General features: G+C 47.7%; 1 protein-coding gene across 5 annotated transcripts in view; it reads left to right on the top strand.

The window, feature by feature from the left end:
* Atp2b4 (ATPase plasma membrane Ca2+ transporting 4) overlaps positions 1 to 18,039 on the top strand; it is a 101,419-nt gene extending 83,380 nt beyond the window's left edge. For 3 of the 5 annotated variants that reach the window (XM_031382861.1, XM_031382843.1, XM_031382851.1), the window contains 6 exons: positions 2,980 to 3,171; positions 3,560 to 3,773; positions 4,958 to 5,169; positions 6,418 to 6,525; positions 7,747 to 7,917; positions 15,915 to 18,039. In XM_031382861.1, the coding sequence (XP_031238721.1) occupies positions 2,980 to 3,171; positions 3,560 to 3,773; positions 4,958 to 5,169; positions 6,418 to 6,525; positions 7,747 to 7,917; positions 15,915 to 16,220 (1,203 nt within the window). In that variant the 3' untranslated portion in view covers positions 16,221 to 18,039. Of the gene's footprint in view, positions 1 to 2,979; positions 3,172 to 3,559; positions 3,774 to 4,957; positions 5,170 to 6,417; positions 6,526 to 7,746; positions 7,918 to 11,062; positions 11,232 to 15,914 lie in introns of all 5 variants that reach the window. The other 2 variants (XM_031382872.1, XM_031382880.1) reach the window with 2 other exon arrangements.
* The last annotated feature ends 107 nt before the right edge of the window (positions 18,040 to 18,146 follow it).

Here is an 18,146-nt window from a genome sequence, read left to right as displayed (position 1 = left end):
GAGCCTTGTTCTTGTGACTGTTGTTGTCGTTGTTGGGATTGTTTTGTTTTGTTTTGTTTTATTGAGACATTGAGACATGGCCTCTATGTGTAGCCCTGGCTGTCCTGGAACTCTCTATAGACCATGCTGGCCTCAAACTCTCAGAAATCCACCTGTCTCTGCTTCCCGGGTGCTAGGATCAAAGGCATGTGCCACCACTGCCCGGTTTAATATTTATCTTTTTAAAATTAGTTATTATTGTTTGGTGATTCTGTACATGTTATCTGTAGATATATCTTACAAGGAATGCATCATCAAATTACTAAAAGACATAATTTTAAATTTAAAAATAGAGACTGGAAAAACGTTTAGAGATTAAGAACATGGGCTATTCTTCCTGAGGACCCAGGTTCTATTCCCAGCACCCACATGGTGGCTCACAACTGCCTGTAACTCCAGTCCCATGGAATCTAATGGCCTCCTCTGGCTTCTGGGGGCAGCAAGTGCACAGACATGCTTGCAGGTGAAACACCCATGCCCATAAAATAAAATAATTTAACTTTTTAAATTAAACAGTAAAGGCTGAGCCAGGCAGTGGTGGTGCATGCCTTTAATTCCAGCAGTCAGGAAGCAGAGGCAGGTGGATCTCTGTGAGTTCAAGGCCAGCCAGGATTACACAGAGAACCCCTGTCTCAAAAAAACAAAACAAGAAACAAAAGCAAACATAAATAAATAAAAAGCAATCACATAGGAGCCAGAGAGGTGGCTTAGCAGTTAAGATCACTGGCTGCTTGTCCAGAGGACCCAGGTTTGGGTTCCAGCAACCAGTATGACAGTTAACAACCATCCATACCTCCAGTTCTCCGCCCTGATGCCCCCATCTGGTCTCTACAGGCACCTGGTGCATAGGTGTGTCAGCAAAGCACCCGTACACACAAAATAAAGATAAAACTTTTTTGTTAATATAATATATAATACAATGTACTCCGTCCTCCTAGATAAATGGTGGGTAGCATGTGTATGTTCATTCCCATCTCTCTTAGCTCCAGTTAACAGTGTAGCCTGATGGTTTCATAGTAGTGAGTAGATGCAAGCATATCCCTCTTCTTGTTTCTTTACACAGTGTGCAGTTGCTGCACAGATGGTAGCCTGTAGCTTTATTGTTGTTTGGGGGTAGGGGGGCAGGATTGCCTACTCTAACCTCCTGCCCCGGGCTTATAGACAAGCTACCATGCGCTGCACTGTGGAACTTTTTGATAGGGAAACTGAATTATATACTCGTATCTAGATAGTCTTCTTCATTTGCTGCAATATAGATAGTAAAATAATATTACTAGGCAAACAGAATAATATAATACACACTAAAATAAAGAAAAAGTCCCCTGGGGCCAGAAAGATGGTTCAGCAGTTAAGAGCAACTGCTGCTCTTACGAAGGACCTGGGTTTGCAGCACCCACACCTATGGCTAACACCCACCTATAATTCCTTATTCAAGGAATCCAGTACCCTACTCTAGCTTCTGCAGGTACCTGTACACATGGGCGCATATGCGCCAAGACACATAAAATTTTTTAAAAGTTTAAAGATTTTACAAGAAGGATAAGCTCCTATGGGTTAGGGGTTGCACAATGTCTAATAGAAACGGATTGGGGCTGTATGCCGTGATGAGCACTAGCACTTGGGAAGTAGAGACAGGGAAATCAGGAATCTGAAGCCAGCCTCGGCCACCTAGTGAGTTTGAGACTAGCCTGGATTGCATGAAAGCTGCGGACAGCAGTGACTTAGGTGCTAGGATGTTAGCACTTAATCATACTGGAGAATGAATGACGGTCATAGGATTCAAAGCATACGGTGAAAGAGGATGTTTCAGGCTTACAGAAATGATGCAAATAAAAGCTCGGACTCTAAAAGGGAAAGAGTGGAGGCTGAAGAGATGGTTTAGTGGTTAAGAGCACTGATTGTTCTTCCAAAGGCACTGAGTTCAACTCCCAGCAACCACATGGTGGCTCACAACCATCTATAATGGGATCCTAGGCCCTTTTCTGGTGTGTCTGAAGACAGCTACAGTGTACTCATAAATAAAATAAGTGAATCTATGTTTTAAAAAAAAGGAAAGAGTGATTTGGAAGATTTTTAATAACCAGTAAGTTTTGAGCAGAAAGCTTGCCTACGACGAGCAGGTTAGAGCATGAATCCAGGATCGCTGTGAAGACATGAACTGTTAGCCTAGAAAGTTCCCAGCCATTGACATATCTATTCAAAAGTCCTTCATGAGTCCCCAGTGACAGGGCTTTGAACAAGGACAGAACACCAAATGCTACAGGACCACTTCTAGAACAAATCGCAGGGTTTTTGAGTGGTGCCAGGGAGACAGGAACTTCAGTCCTGCTCCTGTTGAAAGGAATTTGGAAGTAGAACAGATAGGACTTTCCTGCCCCCTCCCTTTCAGCTCTAAGGTGGAGGAGGAGTAGGGTGGGAAGAGAGGACTATTCAAAAATGCCTAACTCCTCACCTGAGAGAGGAGTCAGGCAAGGATGTCAGGTGAGTAATATCCTCCCTTCTATCACCAAGCAGCCATGGCCCCAGTCGCCACAGTGGGAGCCTAGCTAGACTTACCATTTCCAACCCATATACAGCTCTTTCTCTGTCACCTGTGGAACAGTTTTAACCCAGAGTCTCCTCAAAACAAAGAACAGAGGCAGCGAGGGAGGCTGAGCACCATGCGCACACACCTGTCGCTGGCTGGCGTTGCAAGAGACCCTAGGAGCTAGAGGGATGCCTGCCCTTCTCCTGAACACTTATGGAGTCTTTTCTGTAGAGTGGCAGGGAAGCGAGGTGGAGAGGGGGATTGTTTTCTGTTATGGCTTCGATGCCCTCCAGTGCCTGCACCTGGTTCTGAGGCTGCAGGGTTCTTAGGCCCTGGGTTCAGCGTGTGCTGTGTTCTCTTAACTGCTCACCGTCTGCCTTCCTCTCCACCCCCATCTCCGCCCCCTCCCGCAGGGCATCGCAGGCACAGATGTGGCTAAGGAGGCGTCAGACATCATCCTGACCGATGACAACTTCACCAGCATTGTGAAGGCAGTGATGTGGGGACGGAACGTGTATGACAGCATTTCCAAGTTCCTGCAGTTCCAGCTCACTGTCAATGTGGTGGCCGTGATTGTGGCTTTCACCGGAGCCTGTATCACTCAGGTGGGGCAGGGCTCAGAAGGCAGGGATGGCTCAAGGGCTGAAGAACATAGAGTAGGGGGAACAGCGTATCTACTCAGGGGTAACGACCAGGGTTTCCCAGTGCTGCTTAGACAGTTATCTCCACCAGGTTTACAGCCTCTACCTGCTTGTTAAGCATGAAGATGTATCCACCATTAATTTAGCATTTTGTGTCACCAACTATGAAATGCACTTATGTGGATTAACTTTGTCTTTTCAAAGCAAGCTTGCAAGTCAGATGTTATTATCCCGAATTCCAGGTCTAGTGGGTAGTGGGAGCTAGGCCACATCAACAGAATGATTTCACTGGAAAGCAACGTGGGCTTGGTTTCTGGAGCAAGCTGAAAGGCCTGGTTCTTCTTCCTACCAGGATTCCCCACTGAAAGCGGTGCAGATGTTGTGGGTTAACCTGATCATGGACACATTTGCTTCCCTGGCCCTGGCCACCGAGCCCCCAACCGATTCTCTGTTGAGGCGTCGCCCCTATGGGCGAGACAAGCCTCTGATCTCCCGCACAATGATGAAGAACATCTTGGGCCATGCAGTGTATCAGCTTGGAATGGTCTTCCTCCTCGTCTTTGCTGGTGAGCCACAGTTGGGAAAGGGAGGGCAGCTATCGGGTGCTAGATTTAGTTAGACACAGAATGGTTGAGAAGAAGACAGTAGCATGGTAGCTGGTGAAGTACAGACGTGCAGGCATACAAGCAGCCTGGCCAGTGAGTGCCACCTGTGTATTCCCCATAGACATGGTGCATATAGCTTTCCATCATGCCACACCACAGGGAAACAAACAGGAATGATGCCAACTGGCAGTCAAGACCCGCTAAGTTGAGACCAGAGCCAACATTTAAAAAATTCCATTGATTAGATCACTGCAGCTTCTAGGACCCAGTTTCTTTTACTGATTTAAAAAACAAAATGAACAAAATAATAATAATAATAAAGTTGTACCTGAAATGAATCCTGTTTTTTTTAATAAATAGCCCCCTGGTTCCAGTGCCCTGGTCAGTATAGGCACTTGATCCTTGGTGTAGCTTCTGTTCAGCTTTGTAACACGAGAACAGATTGGCCTGATTTCTCGGCCTTCGTCTTGAATTGGCCCCAAACAGGGTCCCTGGCAAGGGGAGTGAAGGCTTTTTGTCTAAAGGTGACAAGGGTCAGCTCGGGATGTCGGGGAGGGCACTTTCTTCTTCCCCGTTGTCATCTGAGGTTTTGAACCCTGGGTAAAGAGGCCGTTTATCTTTGTAAACACAAAACATTTTTGCTTTCTCTGGTTTTTTGTTAATGGCAAAAGAATGGAAGCGAATAAAGTTTTACTGATTTTTGAGACACACACACAAAAAAAAAAAATTCATTGAGTGGAGCTGGAGAAACAATTCTGCAATTAAAAGTGCTTGTTGCTCTTGAAGAGGACCCAGGGCAGGCTCTAAGCACCCACGTGGTGGTTCACAACCATCTGTAAATCCAGTTCCAGGGGATCTGGTGCCTCCTTTTGACCTCCAGAGAGCGGATGGACATACATGCAGGCAAAATGCTCATACACATAAAACAAGAAACATGAATCTAAAACAAATTTTAAATGTTTTATTTTAAAAGAAAACAAACAAACAAAATGTCCAATAACTAGTAATAACCCAGAAACAGCCCAGTTAGGATGGTCTTTGTAATGGCCATAAGCCATCAGCACAGCTGTGCCAGCATGTTCCGTCTCAACCTCAACCCTCACCAAGACCACAGTCGTCCTCTGATAATTGTCCTGCCCTACCAGGTGACAAACTGTTTGACATTGACAGTGGGAGGAAGGCACCTCTCAATTCACCACCCAGCCAGCACTATACCATTGTTTTCAACACATTTGTGCTGATGCAACTCTTCAACGAAATCAACTCTCGGAAGATCCATGGTGAGAAGAATGTCTTTGCGGGCATCTACCGAAACGCCATTTTCTGCTCTGTAGTTTTAGGCACTTTCATCTGCCAGGTAAGATTCTGTGTGGAGTCGGGATAAGAGTACTGGGAGACAGAGGGAAGCAGCTTGGGAGCTAGGACCCGCTATGTGCCACGATTAGGAGAGGGAATCATGAGAACCAAGGCTAAGAGTAACCACCTTGGGAATCTCAGTTGGCTTTCCTGGGCACCTAGGCCCAGTCAGGTGCTCCAAAGCAAGGTAGCATGTTACTTACAAGTATGACTTAGAGAATTCTTTCATGACCTTTCTAAATATGCAGAATTTCCATGTGGTGAACAAGAGAAGGGTCACTATCATCTACCTCCTTCTCAGGCCAGTGCATGTGAAATGCACATATACAGGTCGCATAGGCTCCCCATCCCCCCCCCCCCCCCCCCCCGGCCCTTTTGTTCTGAATGAGTTTACGATTGGAAATGCTGCACAATCCACAGAGGAGTGATGGGTTGGTGCAAACATAGCTGCTGGGCTAACCCTGCCTGGGCTCCTGGTAGGGAAACGAGGGTCAAGAGCACAGTTACTTGGTAGTGGAAAGACGGGTTCCTTCCTCCCTGCCCTCGTTCTGACTGGTGAACCTAGTTAGAGGTTCACCAAGACACTTGGCTCCAAAGGATTATGGGCAGGCCACACAACAAAAGAATGTCTTCTTGGAGCCGGAGACATGGCTCAGCAGTTAAGCTGAGCAGTTAAGAGAGACCCAGGAGCTTGAATTCCAGCACCCACACTCACTTGACTCACGACCACCAGAGGATCTAACACTCTCTTCTGGCTTCTGTGGCACATGGATCAGGATACAGACCCACACGCAGACACACACACATGCACACACACACACACACATACACACACATACACACAATTTTGAAAATAAATCTTAAAAATGAGCTGGCTTTTTTCTCAACAAAGCTCCCCCCACTACACACACACACACACACACACACACACTCCTCTTCTGCAGTGCCTTCTCTCTGTCACATACTAGCCTACATCACAGGAAGCCTCCAGCTTTCTCTACTCCTGCCAGGCCATATGTTAATCGCTGTCATGATACTCATAGCGACCGCGTGAGTCCCATTTGAAGTGTTCTATAAAGATTGTATCTGTTGCCCTTTTCTGCTCCTATAGTTCTTTCCTGTTCCACAAGAAAGTTAGGGCTTGCACCGCAAGGGCCCTGCAGGGGGCGCCGTGGCCCTAGCCACCTTGGCAGTCTTGGCTGGTGGAAGGCCGACTCCCTGTGGCAGGCTGTCCTGTGCTCTGTTTCAGATCATGATCGTAGAAGTGGGAGGTAAGCCGTTCAGCTGTACGAACCTCACCATGGAGCAGTGGATGTGGTGTCTCTTTATAGGGATTGGAGAACTTCTGTGGGGCCAGGTGAGTGTGGTATGCCGTCTACAGATCCCCAAGGCTGCAGACCTCTCCTGTCTGAATGAGAGGGACAAGGGGCTCCTTGTGTCACCTGACCTTACCTCCCCTTCTCTCCATCACAGTTTCAAGCTCCTTTTGTCTTAGGATGCCAGGTTGGAGTAACTTCACTTCAGGGGCATTAAGTTCTCTGCCCATACCTAGAGACTGAAAAAAAAAAAAAGGGTTTTGAAACAAAAGTGGAAATTTTCCATTAAAAAAAAATAAATCTAATTATCTTTATAAGGAAAAAAAAAGCAAATGTCACACTAACGAAGCAGCTGTCTGACTTGGGGCTCTTGCTCTGCTGTAGTTCGTGGCAGCTGGTTAAATGCCCAACTTCCACAGGAGATAAATCAGTCCTAGAGATGCTCCAGAGAGGAGGGGTGGCATGCAGATCAGCACAGCCTCTGGAAACATCTGGGCTGGACTCACCCCTCTTCTCTTTACAAACTGAGTAGCCATGGGCAAGTTACCCTAACCACTCCATTTATTAGTGATCTCCACATAGGATAACAGAGTGATTACTAATTGTTGTTAACTAGTGAATTGTTACTTTACCAAAAATATGACAATGTATCTAACACTCAGTGAGTGTTAATATTAATTACAACAGTGTTATCATAGCCTTGTAACGTCATCGTAGTTTCATCCTTCCCTTAATAGCATGCTTAGTCCTGCAGATCTCAAGTCTGTACTGAGAATCCCCTAGTACCCCTTCATGAGCTAAAACTGGGATTAAGGAAGGGATGGAACTCTTAGCTAATTTTGCTCCGGTTTGTGTCTCAGTCCGTCCACTGCATATGTACAACTCGTCTCTCTCCCAGCTTGGTTTGCCCTCGGCCCTATCTTCCTGATGTCTGCCTGCTTTATAGCTCTGTTCTGTTGTCTTAAAAAGACAAGGGTCCCACTGGGAAGGAAGAGCCAAGACAGAGAGTGTGTGAATTTAATGAGGCACGTGGCTGAGAGATTACAGGAATCAAGTCCCCCTTCTGTATATCCATGAGTGCTGGCACCTTCTCAAGAGCTGGAACCCTGGGTTAATCTTCCGGGCAGATTGGTGCCTCTTGGTGCTGCCCAGGTGGGAAAGGCTTGGGGCTTAGGAGCCTCCCTGGAGCCTGGCTCAGGCCAACTAACATCTTTTCTTCTCCCAATGCGGCTGTTGTCCCCTTTGGCTGTGACTACTCTCAGATCATCTCTGCAATACCTACCAAGTTCCTGAAGTTCCTGAAGGAGGCTGGCCGTGGCAGTGAGATCAGCAGGGGGGAAACCGAGGGAATGGAAGAGATTGATCTTGCTGAGATGGAACTTCGCAGAGGCCAGATCCTCTGGGTCCGTGGCCTGAACCGGATTCAGACTCAGGTACTCCGTGGTGGCTTGTTCTAATCCCGGGAGAAGAAATCTCCCCATCCTGGGAACGGGTTAGGAGAGCAGTAATTCCTGACAGTCAACACCTTTACCCCTTCGTAAGGCTCACTGTTCAAGCGCAGCCTGTGTTCCTTAACTTCAGGGCCGACAGGGCCAGCGGTCTCGGGAATTCCTCTAGGAGGGACTGAATAGTCAGCAGACTGGACCATGGGCCAATAGACTGGATGGCCATTCACAGGGTTCCTCAGCTGTGGTTAGCCCTATAACTCATTCCCACCCCCCAGGTTTGTCAGTGGAGGTGTCTTCCCATGCAAGGTCTATTTCAGCACCAGCCTTGACCCCAAAATAGGGGAGGGAATGCATAGTCCCTTCCCTGCCCTGAAGGAAGAACTAAAAGGCCCTGATTTTATAAAACTGGAAGGAAAAGCCAGCATCCCTGGCGGTCACTAGGCATGACCTTCACGCTGCCGTCTGGGTGAGAGCTGTTGTTGGGAGGTCTTTGTTAAAGGAGCTCACCTTCTCCCATTGTTCCACCTTGATGCAAGGCCTCTCTGGGGAATCTGATGATTACATAGCTATAAACAGCAGTCTCTCCATGCCTGGTATCTTTGGGAGGATTCAGACTTGCTTCCCAAAATGGGAATTTCTGAAACGGATTACGAGTGAGTCCCCTGCTTGTAGCCCTATATTTTCCCCCACTTCCCTGACATAGCTCCCTCTGGGCGAGCTGACTGGCCTTGGCAGTGATAATGCTTTTTCTCTGCTCCAACCCCTCAACCTTATTATTGTTTTAGTCCCAAGGTTCCTGAACAAACCATCAATTCCAAGATCTTGAGGGGACTCTCCTGAGCAAGGCCTGTTTCTTCCTCCTAGTTGGCGAGAGATAGAAATATTTCATTATCAAAAAATAGGCCTTTGGCTGGTTTTAAAAAATTGTCCGGCCAGCCTCCTCCCCACCCCTTACCCCCTTTAGTGTACAGGGAAGAAGAGTGAATTCTCATTTTAATTTACTTACCTGGTAGGAACTGTCCTCCCCTGGGGAAGACACCAGGTAGAAAAATGGGCAAGGTACAGGTTGGAGACCCTGAGCTCCTCTCCTCTCTCCTAGGAAGGGAACTGAATCATGACCTACATATACCACCTCACGATATCACGTCCCCACTTCTGCCCATCCCCACCCCCACTGAGTCCCTTGGACCTGTAGATCTTAACATCTTGACTCCCAACTCTAAAGCCCCAGTTGCTGTCCTTCAAATCTGCTCCTTTCAAAATAACCTCTTTGCTTTTCTTCCCTTCAGGATCAGCCACCTCCTGTTCTACTGTGTGATTGGGTTTCTTGTTTGATTGGTTTTGGTTTTGTTTCTTTTTTTTTTTTTTTTTTTTTTTTTTTTTTTTCCTGGTCAGGATCCCTCATTCCAGAGCCTCCTTGCCTCTTGCCAGTCTTCTTTCTGGGGAGCTGAGATTCATAGCCCTTCCTTTTCTTGCACTTCCAGCGTGCATTCCCTCTCCATAGCCCTCTGTTTGATCCCATGGTACATACCTTTAGGCATATACGTCTTTCCCTGCTAGAGCGTAGTGTAGCTGGGCCAGACTGACTTTAAAACCTAAATCTGAGGCCAGCCATGGTGGTACACATCTACAACCTCAGCATTCAGGAGGCTGAGGTGGAAAGATTCCTCAGTTAGGCTAGCTTGGGTTATGTAGCTAGATCCTACCTCAAAAGCCGATAGGCAAAAGCCTAAACAGACTCCAATAGCAGCCTATTAAAGATGCTGCTGACAAGATCCATCCGCACCACTGTGAGTGGCGCCTAACTGAGCAAATGAGTGTGCTAACTGCATCTTCCCTGTCCAAAGCTCTCTCACCCCCATCAGGAGGGATTTTGTTCAGTATCAGGAGGATCCTAACAAAACCCCTTCGATCTGGCTGCTGGTCCCCGACTGCAACATGTAGGGTGTGGGATGTTGCCAAACTACTACCCAGTCCTGGCTGGGGATTTTCCCCCCTTTCCCTGGTTCTAGGCAGTTCCTCCCTTCACCTTTACCCTTTAGTTTGGGAAAGATAAAAATCACTAGAAAGTAAACATTTGAAGAATTAAAGGGCTCGACTCTTAGACCCCCCCGTAACACTCTGAGCTCTTAAAAAGAAGCCTTTGCCTTCATGGAACCGGGCAGCCCTCACCTCCTATAGCTGGGGGAGGCATTTTAGCTCACGCTTGGTCTCCACCCCCTTCTGGGGGTGCAGTCACAGGATCCCAACAGATCTCCGAAAGATAAAGGAACCCCTGCCTATTTGTTCCTTATTACTTAGGGGTCAAGGAAAAGGGGTGGTAGATTAAGACCCCAGACCATTGCTACTGCGGGAAAGCGCTGGTGGGTGATATGAATTGCCTCCATCCCTAAGAAGGAGCAAGCTGAAAGCCAGAGGGCTGCTCCCATAGGCAGGCAGGTGGGGGAGAGCTGCCGCCTCCAAGCACTCCAGCACCAGCCTGCCAGTGAAGGTCTCCAGTGCTTAAGTAATGCAGTGAGTGCGATTGTGTCTCATGGACCAGCGGAATCCTGAGCTCCACTGCAGCTAGAGGAAGAGTCAAGAAAGACACCTCCTCCAGACAAGCCATTCACTCAGTCTAGTAATCTTTTCACCGAGGCCCACTGTGTGTGGACCTACTAAACTGCCCGTTCTTCTTTACACACGTGTTAATTCCCTGGGGATTTTGAAACAATTAGTTGACTTTCTTGGTTTAGAGGCTCCTGAGCCTTACATTTCACTAATATGTACTTTATTTCTGGTATGTCACATTGCATGCCTTATTCTTAAGAGTACACGTCAACATAATGAAAAGGCTACCTGTTAACGGTGGGGAGAAGTTCTTTTGCACCTGTCCATCCTAGGCTACAGGGAAAAAGAAAACCGAATGCTAGCTGGATGTTTGAAAGTCCATAGCATATTGTTCCTTAAATGACTTGTGGTTTGTAATTACTGCCCTCCCCCACCCCATCCTCACCTGTTGCTCTGGGTTTGAGGGATTAGCTCTCTCTTGTTCTCCTCCTACCCCTCTCCCCAGCCCTCCTGACCCTGCCTTCCTCTTCCTTCTCTCTGACTGTGGAGCAAAGCTGTCTCACTCTCTGATTCTTTGCAGATTGAAGTAATTAACCAATTCCAGACGGGAGCCTCTTTTAAGAGAGTCCTAAAGCGACAGAACATGAGTCAGCACCTTGACGTAAACATGGTTCCTAGCTACTATTCAGCGTCAATCAGAACCTCCCCCTCCATCTGTTCTGCTGCCGTTACATCTCCTACTTTGGGCAGTGAGTGAGAGTCTGTTACAATGCATGATTTACTAAAGCAACCACCAGAGAGCACACGGCATCCACTTTAACCAACCGTGGCTACTTTCGGGTTCCCCACCCACCCACTCCTTTGTTCTTTTGACTTAAGGGAAGAAAAGAAAAAAATTCTCCCCCTACACTAGCTAAAATCAGGCTGAATACCCTTTCATTTTATTTTTTTTAGTGTTGGAAAGTTATCAAACCCTAACTATTTGAAAGACAATAGCCCTGTTTTCTGATTGTTCCTCTGCCTTGCTTGCTGCTTCTTGAGTTGTCTGGTTTTGTTTTTTCACCCTGGTTCTGCTTGTGACTTTGTTCCTCCCCCCCTCTTCTAACTCCACCTCTTTAGATGTGATGTTAGTGCCCTGAAGGAATAAGTACTCTGTGTACTTTCCGGTGAGGGAGCCTCTGCCCAGGAGGTGCTTAGCCACGGTCTGTCCTAATGGAGCCAGTACTAAACTAGTCACTGGTTACAGTCTTTTTGGCTACCCATGTACTGTCAGCTGGCAACAAAAGTCTTAACTTAGATTGGAAAGAGGAAGTCAGTTCAACTGGTGTTGTCTTACCTCTCAGAGATGACCCTAAGTCAAACTCTTAAGTCCAGAACCAATTAGTGCGCATACGAGTAGAAATAAAACTTCTTTTTGGCCCATGTGGTTGTATATGGCACCCCAGCCATTAGGAGGCTGAGGCAGGAGGATTGTGAGTTTGCGCCCTCCCTTTCATCTTTTCGTCTAGTTTGATTGTCCAGCCAGCCCTTTGTATCATATTTTGAATATTCCATTTTAGGAAACCCTGTCTGTCCAGACTTAATTGGCTCCTGTCGGGTTTTAACCTAGGACTCCCTGCTTCCTCCTGATAGATTATTGGACACTTGCTAATGTCCTCCTGTTTCTGGACTGTTTACCTTCCTGGAATGGGAAACAGAGGGGAGGCAGTCAGCACCATTTCCGGTGAGGTCCGGTCCATCCCTCCCCGCAGCCAGCCCGGAGTTGCAGGTTGCCTGTGATCAAATGACCACCAGGGCAGCAGCTTTTCCAGGCTTCAACTTGTTTTTGCCTTTTAGCCACCCATAAAAGTTCTGGTGTGAGTTTGGAATTGAGGGTGGGTCTACAGTGACACCTGCGGTTTCTTGAGGCCCAAAGGCAGGCCGAAGACACTAAATAAGTCTTGCCCTGCAGAGTGCAAAAAACCTCTCCTTCTAGTCCTGCCACATTCCTCTCCTAATCTATCCTTACACACTCTTTTCTCTCTCTCTCTCTCTCTCTCTCTCTCTCTCTCTCTCTCTCTCTTTCTCTCTTTCTCTCTCTCCCTCTCTCTGTCTGTCTCTCTCTCTCTCTCTCTCCCTCTCTCTGTCTGTCTGTCTCTCTCTCTCTCTCTCTCTCTCTCATAGTTCTGCCTTCCCTTTTTAAGAGTCCTGCTGCTGAATCATTCACTCACTTCTCTGGTAGACAGAGCTAGTGCTTGCTGTCCTGGGCACTTAATGGCAGAGGACAGAGACCAGTGGGCTCAGAGGAGCTGGTAAACTACATACCCTGAGCCCCTAAAAGTTTAGACCAAAGAAGAAATAGACCATGCCTACTCTTTCTCTGGCATGTCCCGTCCTGGAGGTCCCAAGCGTTTCGGTTGTGTATTTAACCCTACCCCCTTCCCCATCCCAGTTTTAAATGACTTTGATTGTGCATCCAGATCTCCCCAAGGTCCCGAAGGCTTTCCCCTGGAAGGAAGTGCCATACCTCTCTACCTGTAGCATATGAAAGAGGACTAGAAAAGTACAGTATTCCCGTGGGGAGATGGCCCCTTCATCAGATCAGCTAAGCTTCCAAGCCTGCACCACACTCACCCGGAAGTCCAGCCTGCTTTGGGCTCCCTCCTGGTGAAGGGGTTACCCTTCAATCAGCTCCTCAGGAAACATTTCCTGGCTAAGTGGAGAACATGTGAAGCTTCTCCCATGCCAGCTCCAGCAGCCCTCCTCGTCCGGTCCCCACAGACTGCTCACACACCCAATCCTGTACTCACAGATCATAAGAAGTGATAGACTTACTGTGTGACTGACTGTCCATCAGCAGCACACGGTCTCTGAGCCAGTGTTGGAGTTGAGCATTCTGGCATAGCCCCATGCCTCTATGCCTCACCCTTTTCCCCCACCCCTGACCCGGGTAGTTCTCTCCAGTTCCCTGACTCCTTGTTTGGGCTTCCTTCCAGATGACTGGTTCCCCTTAGTCTCTAGAAGTCCTGAAGTCTAAATGGACAACTGCTCTTTGCTTCCCCCAAAGGTGGCCCTATTTTTCCCACCGGCCACTCCCTCTTCACTTTCTCTCCTGTATTTGTTTGCCCTTAAGAAGGTTATTAATCACCCCACCAGGAGAGAAGACAGACCAGCAAACAAGCTCCAGGTCCTTCAACCCAAACTTTCAAAAATCAACTCTTTGATAATGCACATATAACTGTTGCAATAAAGTATCCAGTTGCAAAACAAACAAACAAACAAAACAAAACCTAGAAGCAAACAGTTTAAAGACATAAAGGTCCCTGCCATCCTGCAGAACTCTGAAGAGTGTAGAGATGGCAGTGTCAAATGACAGTATTCCTGCTGTCCCTACCCTCAGGCTTTAGTCCTGTCCCTTGGCCAGGGCATCTATACCAGTGCTGAGGGAGAAGACTGGGCTCATTTAGTCTCTCTTGTCTCACTCAAATATGACAAGTGTAGGTTACAGAAAACTTGGGACCACCCAAAGATTCGAGGGAGCCTCCATTCTACCTGATCTGAACCGAGGCAGCCTGACTGGTGAAAGTCACCATCAGATGGCCAGCAGAACCACAGAAGGCTGGAAAGCAGGCCCTCACGGTCGTTCCCGAGGTCCCAGACGCCTTCACATTTCTTATGTATGCTGCAGGGTTGAGCTGATAGTCGAGTGGCAGAGTCCCTTACCCTCCACGCTCTGAGCACTCCAGGCATGGGCGTGCAGCTATAGAGGAGAGAGGCCAGGGAGGCAAAGCCTTCGCCAGAGAAGAGAAGGCCACAGTGCTGATGGTGAGGCTCCTGTAGGCAGTATCTTAAAATTAGGAGGGGACCCGGGACAGGAAACCCAGCTGGTTTATTTGGCTGTCTGTGTGTGCTGCTCGCTACCTCTACGCTCTTGCTCCTTCTCTAGGGATGTTTTTGTTTTTGTTTTTGTTTGTTTGTTTGTTTTTGTTTTTGTTTTGTCTAAACAGCAGAAGAATTAAAGAGACACTCTTACCAGGCGGCATCCACTCCTCCTCCCTAACCTCCCCGACCCTAACAATTTCTTTTGCATCAGTCTCGTTTCTTTTCCAAGGAAGAATGGGTTTGAACCAGACTAGGATTGGCTACTTCCCTCCACCAAGGCACCCTAGAATCACCAGCTTTTCCCAGCCTCCCTCTGTTTCTCTCTGGCGTCCAACACTGTAATCCCAGTCTACCTACCCAGATTCAAAGCCACACTTGAGTGACACAGTTCAGACATGTAGACTTAGCAATGCAAAGCAGCAGCAACAAAAACACCCAAGGAAGGAGTCAAAGGATGCTTAGGATTAAGCAAAAGCTGCCCCCAGGATTCATCCCAGTCAGTCTTCCCTAGACACCTGAGTAACCAAGTCCCTTCTGCTATGCAGTAGAAAGAAGGCTGACCAGGCAACATGTTTCCCCATTTACCCAGGAACACTGCAAAGTGTCCCCTTCCTTCTTTTCAATTGCCCTGGCAGGAAAGCCACTCATTTGAAGCCAGCCTCCTGGATCAGGTTTCAATCCTGGTCCTCTGCATCTTCACACTAGGTCATATTCCTCTTCACAATATGCAAATGGCCGGGCAGAGCAGCATGAATGTACACTTTGGGTTTGAACAACATTGCTGTGGATTGGCCATGGGCATGCGCTTGAAGGATGAACGCCAGGCCTTCCTCAGTAGACAGGGAAAGGCTTTTGTTTTCCATACCTGTGTTACACCTGCATCTTCTAGGGGAAGGGGGCGTGAAGAAGAGGAGCTCCCTTCTGTGGGGGAGAGGACACAGCAAAAGTCATGGGATGTAAAGGGATGTGCATGTCTTCTGAATGAACAGTTAGAGACTTTTCATTTCCCTGCATGCTGTGGAATGAAGATTGGTTCATCTGCCTGTGCACAATATCCATGGTCACTTGTCACTCAGTATTTATCATGTGCAGTTTGGTGACCGTTGGTTTCTGAGGGGGTTGAAACAGATAACAGAGCTGCCGTGTGTAATTTTCCCCGTCCCACCTTCACAAGAGGTCTGGCCTCAATACAGAAAGTCACCTGTGTGAATTGCCTTTTAAGTTCTTCCATTAATGTCACCTAGTCCCAACATGCTGTCCTCTATCCAAAAGAACTAACCAATCTCTTGGTTTGTTTCATTTCTAAGAGTGGATTCTTTGGGAATGCTAAGTTTGCTTTGTGCTACTTTTTGGAATGCAACCTTTGAGACATCCTCATTGGCTGCCATCTGTCACTCCACTCCCTGTGCTTGAGGTCTGAGGTGTGTGATGGCTTGGGTTGTTGAGCCAACATGTTTTGTAGTTGGAGAGTTTTGCTTCTCTCCTCAAACCACTAATTTTTCTTGCTCTGCTTGCCGATTCTCACCTCCTTGTCTTCTTCTCATCCTCTTTCTCATTCCCCTTGGTTACAGATCAGAGTGGTGAAAGTGTTTCACGGTTTTCGGGAAGCCATTCAGAAGTCCAGGAACCTTAACTCCATCCACACCTTCATGACCCAACCTGAATACACCGCAGATGATGAATTGTCACAATCATTCCTGGATAACCAAGAGGAAAATCCTGCATCGGCTTCTAAGACGGGGACTAGTGTGCTCCTGTTGGATGGTGAAGCTGCCCCACAGGACAACACAAATAACAATGCCGTGGACTGCCACCAAGTGCAAATCATTGCCTCCTGTTCGGACGGCCCTCTGCAAAGCCTGGAGACACCAGTCTGAACTTCCATTCTCCGAGTTCCACCCCTGCTCTCCCTTTTTCCCTTCTTCTTTCCCATCTGTATGTGACGGTGGGACTTGTCACTGTTGTGTCAGCTGCTCCTAAGTGTGTGAGAACCCCCAACCCTCCACCTGACCATGCAGAAGTGGGAGCACAGACCTACCTGGATTCAGTCAAACCCTGAGCAGGTAAAAGGAGATCCACTCCTCCCACTGTACCCACTGTCATTTTAAAGAAATGGTGGCATTCCTTTTGGCAGCACCCAACCCAAAGTCTCCACAGCATTCCCACATTCACCACCACCTCCTTCTGACTCAGAGATTTTATCCAATGAGTTTCCACCATTTACATTTACAAGCTAAGTTGTGGGCTCAGTGAGAGACAAATACCCCAAGTTCATGTTTCAGTAGAGTGATTATTCTTAAAACATTTTTTTTTCATATTTTGAAAATGTGCACTCTAAGGCCTCTAGCTCTTCAGTCTGATATCCCGCAAGGTTCTTTGGATCTTACATGACTGACTCTCTCTCTGTCTCTGTCTCTCTCTCTCTCTCCCTCCCTCCCTCCCTCCCTTTCTCTCTCTCTCTTTCTCTCTCTCTCCCTCCCTCCCTCCCTCCCTTTTTCTCTCTCTCTTTCTCTCTCTCTCTCTTATGGTAATTACAAGAATGGAAAGGACATGGACAAGCTGAGTCAACTTTGACCCTTTCTGGCCCCAGTAGAACCTTTCATTTTGTTCTAGAGGCAGGCAGATTTCTTTGCTCAACTGGTCTTTTTGGAGCAAATGAGCTGGTGAAATATTTCCCTGTTCTTACCAGGTCAGCACCAACTTCTGGATGTCTGTCTTGTAAGGTGTACAGGAGTTTTTAAGTGCCAGGGAAATCAGCCCTGACCATGGGGTTTGTATATGTGGAATCTATAGCTTTTACCATAGGCCTGGGCTTCCTTCTTGCCTGGGGAGGTAGCAAAAGAATGAATGGGTCATGACCCTGCCTCCTAGCTGGATGAGAAGCCTCAGGATCAACATGGGGCAGGCCTAGGACTGGGAAGTCACTGAAGCAGACTACTTTGAAGGATATTTGGCCAAGGCTCTCCCAGGGAAGGAGCTTCTGTCTGGAGGTGCGAGGGTGCGGGGTTGGGGATGGGTGTTAAGAGCCAGTCCTTCAGGATCTGAGAAACCTCCCTACACTTTGTTGTGCCCCACAACATTTTCTGTCTCTAAGGAAGTCCCCAACTTCTGCGAACATTCTAATGTTGAAAATGCATATCCAAAAGAGGAGGCTCCCCTGACAGCGTGCTGATTCAAGGAGCAGAAGACCCTCCCTGGAAAGCTTCCTGCTCCACCCCCCCGACCCCCACCCCCCGAACCTCCAATTTTCACACAGCCTCATCCAGCAGTCTCTACTGCTACCTGGGAAAGTCTGTGCCTTTCTGCCCCCCAAACACTGCCCAGAGCACCCTCTGCCTGCCTGCCCTGCCTCTCAGGAGCTGGGGACTTCACCAAGAGGGACTTTGCCATACTGGGACAAGGAGGAGGTGCAGTCCCAGGTGCTTCATCTGTATCTCTGCTCGGCTGATTTAAACATTTGTGTGCAGGTGGATCGAATTTATATCCCTGAGTCCCATCCCCTGTTAGGTCAGTGAAGCCTGCCTCCCTCTTTCTAGGGTAATGGGAATAAGAGGGTGCATGAGACTCATGAGAACATCAAGATTTCCACTTGGGAGAGAAAGGTAAAATGAACTTGCCCACTCTTCTTCTAGTGATCTTCCTCACACCCCACCTTTCACCCACGCTGCCAGGGGAGGTTGAGTAAAGGAACAAACACCATTCCACACCCATTCCAGCATAATCCATCTTTATAGGAAGTAGGGAGAAGGTATCTCACTTGAGGTGTTAGTTGTTCAAATATATATATATATATATATATATAT

Source organism: Mastomys coucha, unplaced genomic scaffold (assembly GCF_008632895.1).
Source record: "Mastomys coucha isolate ucsf_1 unplaced genomic scaffold, UCSF_Mcou_1 pScaffold1, whole genome shotgun sequence".
Classification (NCBI taxonomy): domain Eukaryota; kingdom Metazoa; phylum Chordata; class Mammalia; order Rodentia; family Muridae; genus Mastomys; species Mastomys coucha.
This window is presented reverse-complemented; position numbering and strand designations above follow the sequence as displayed.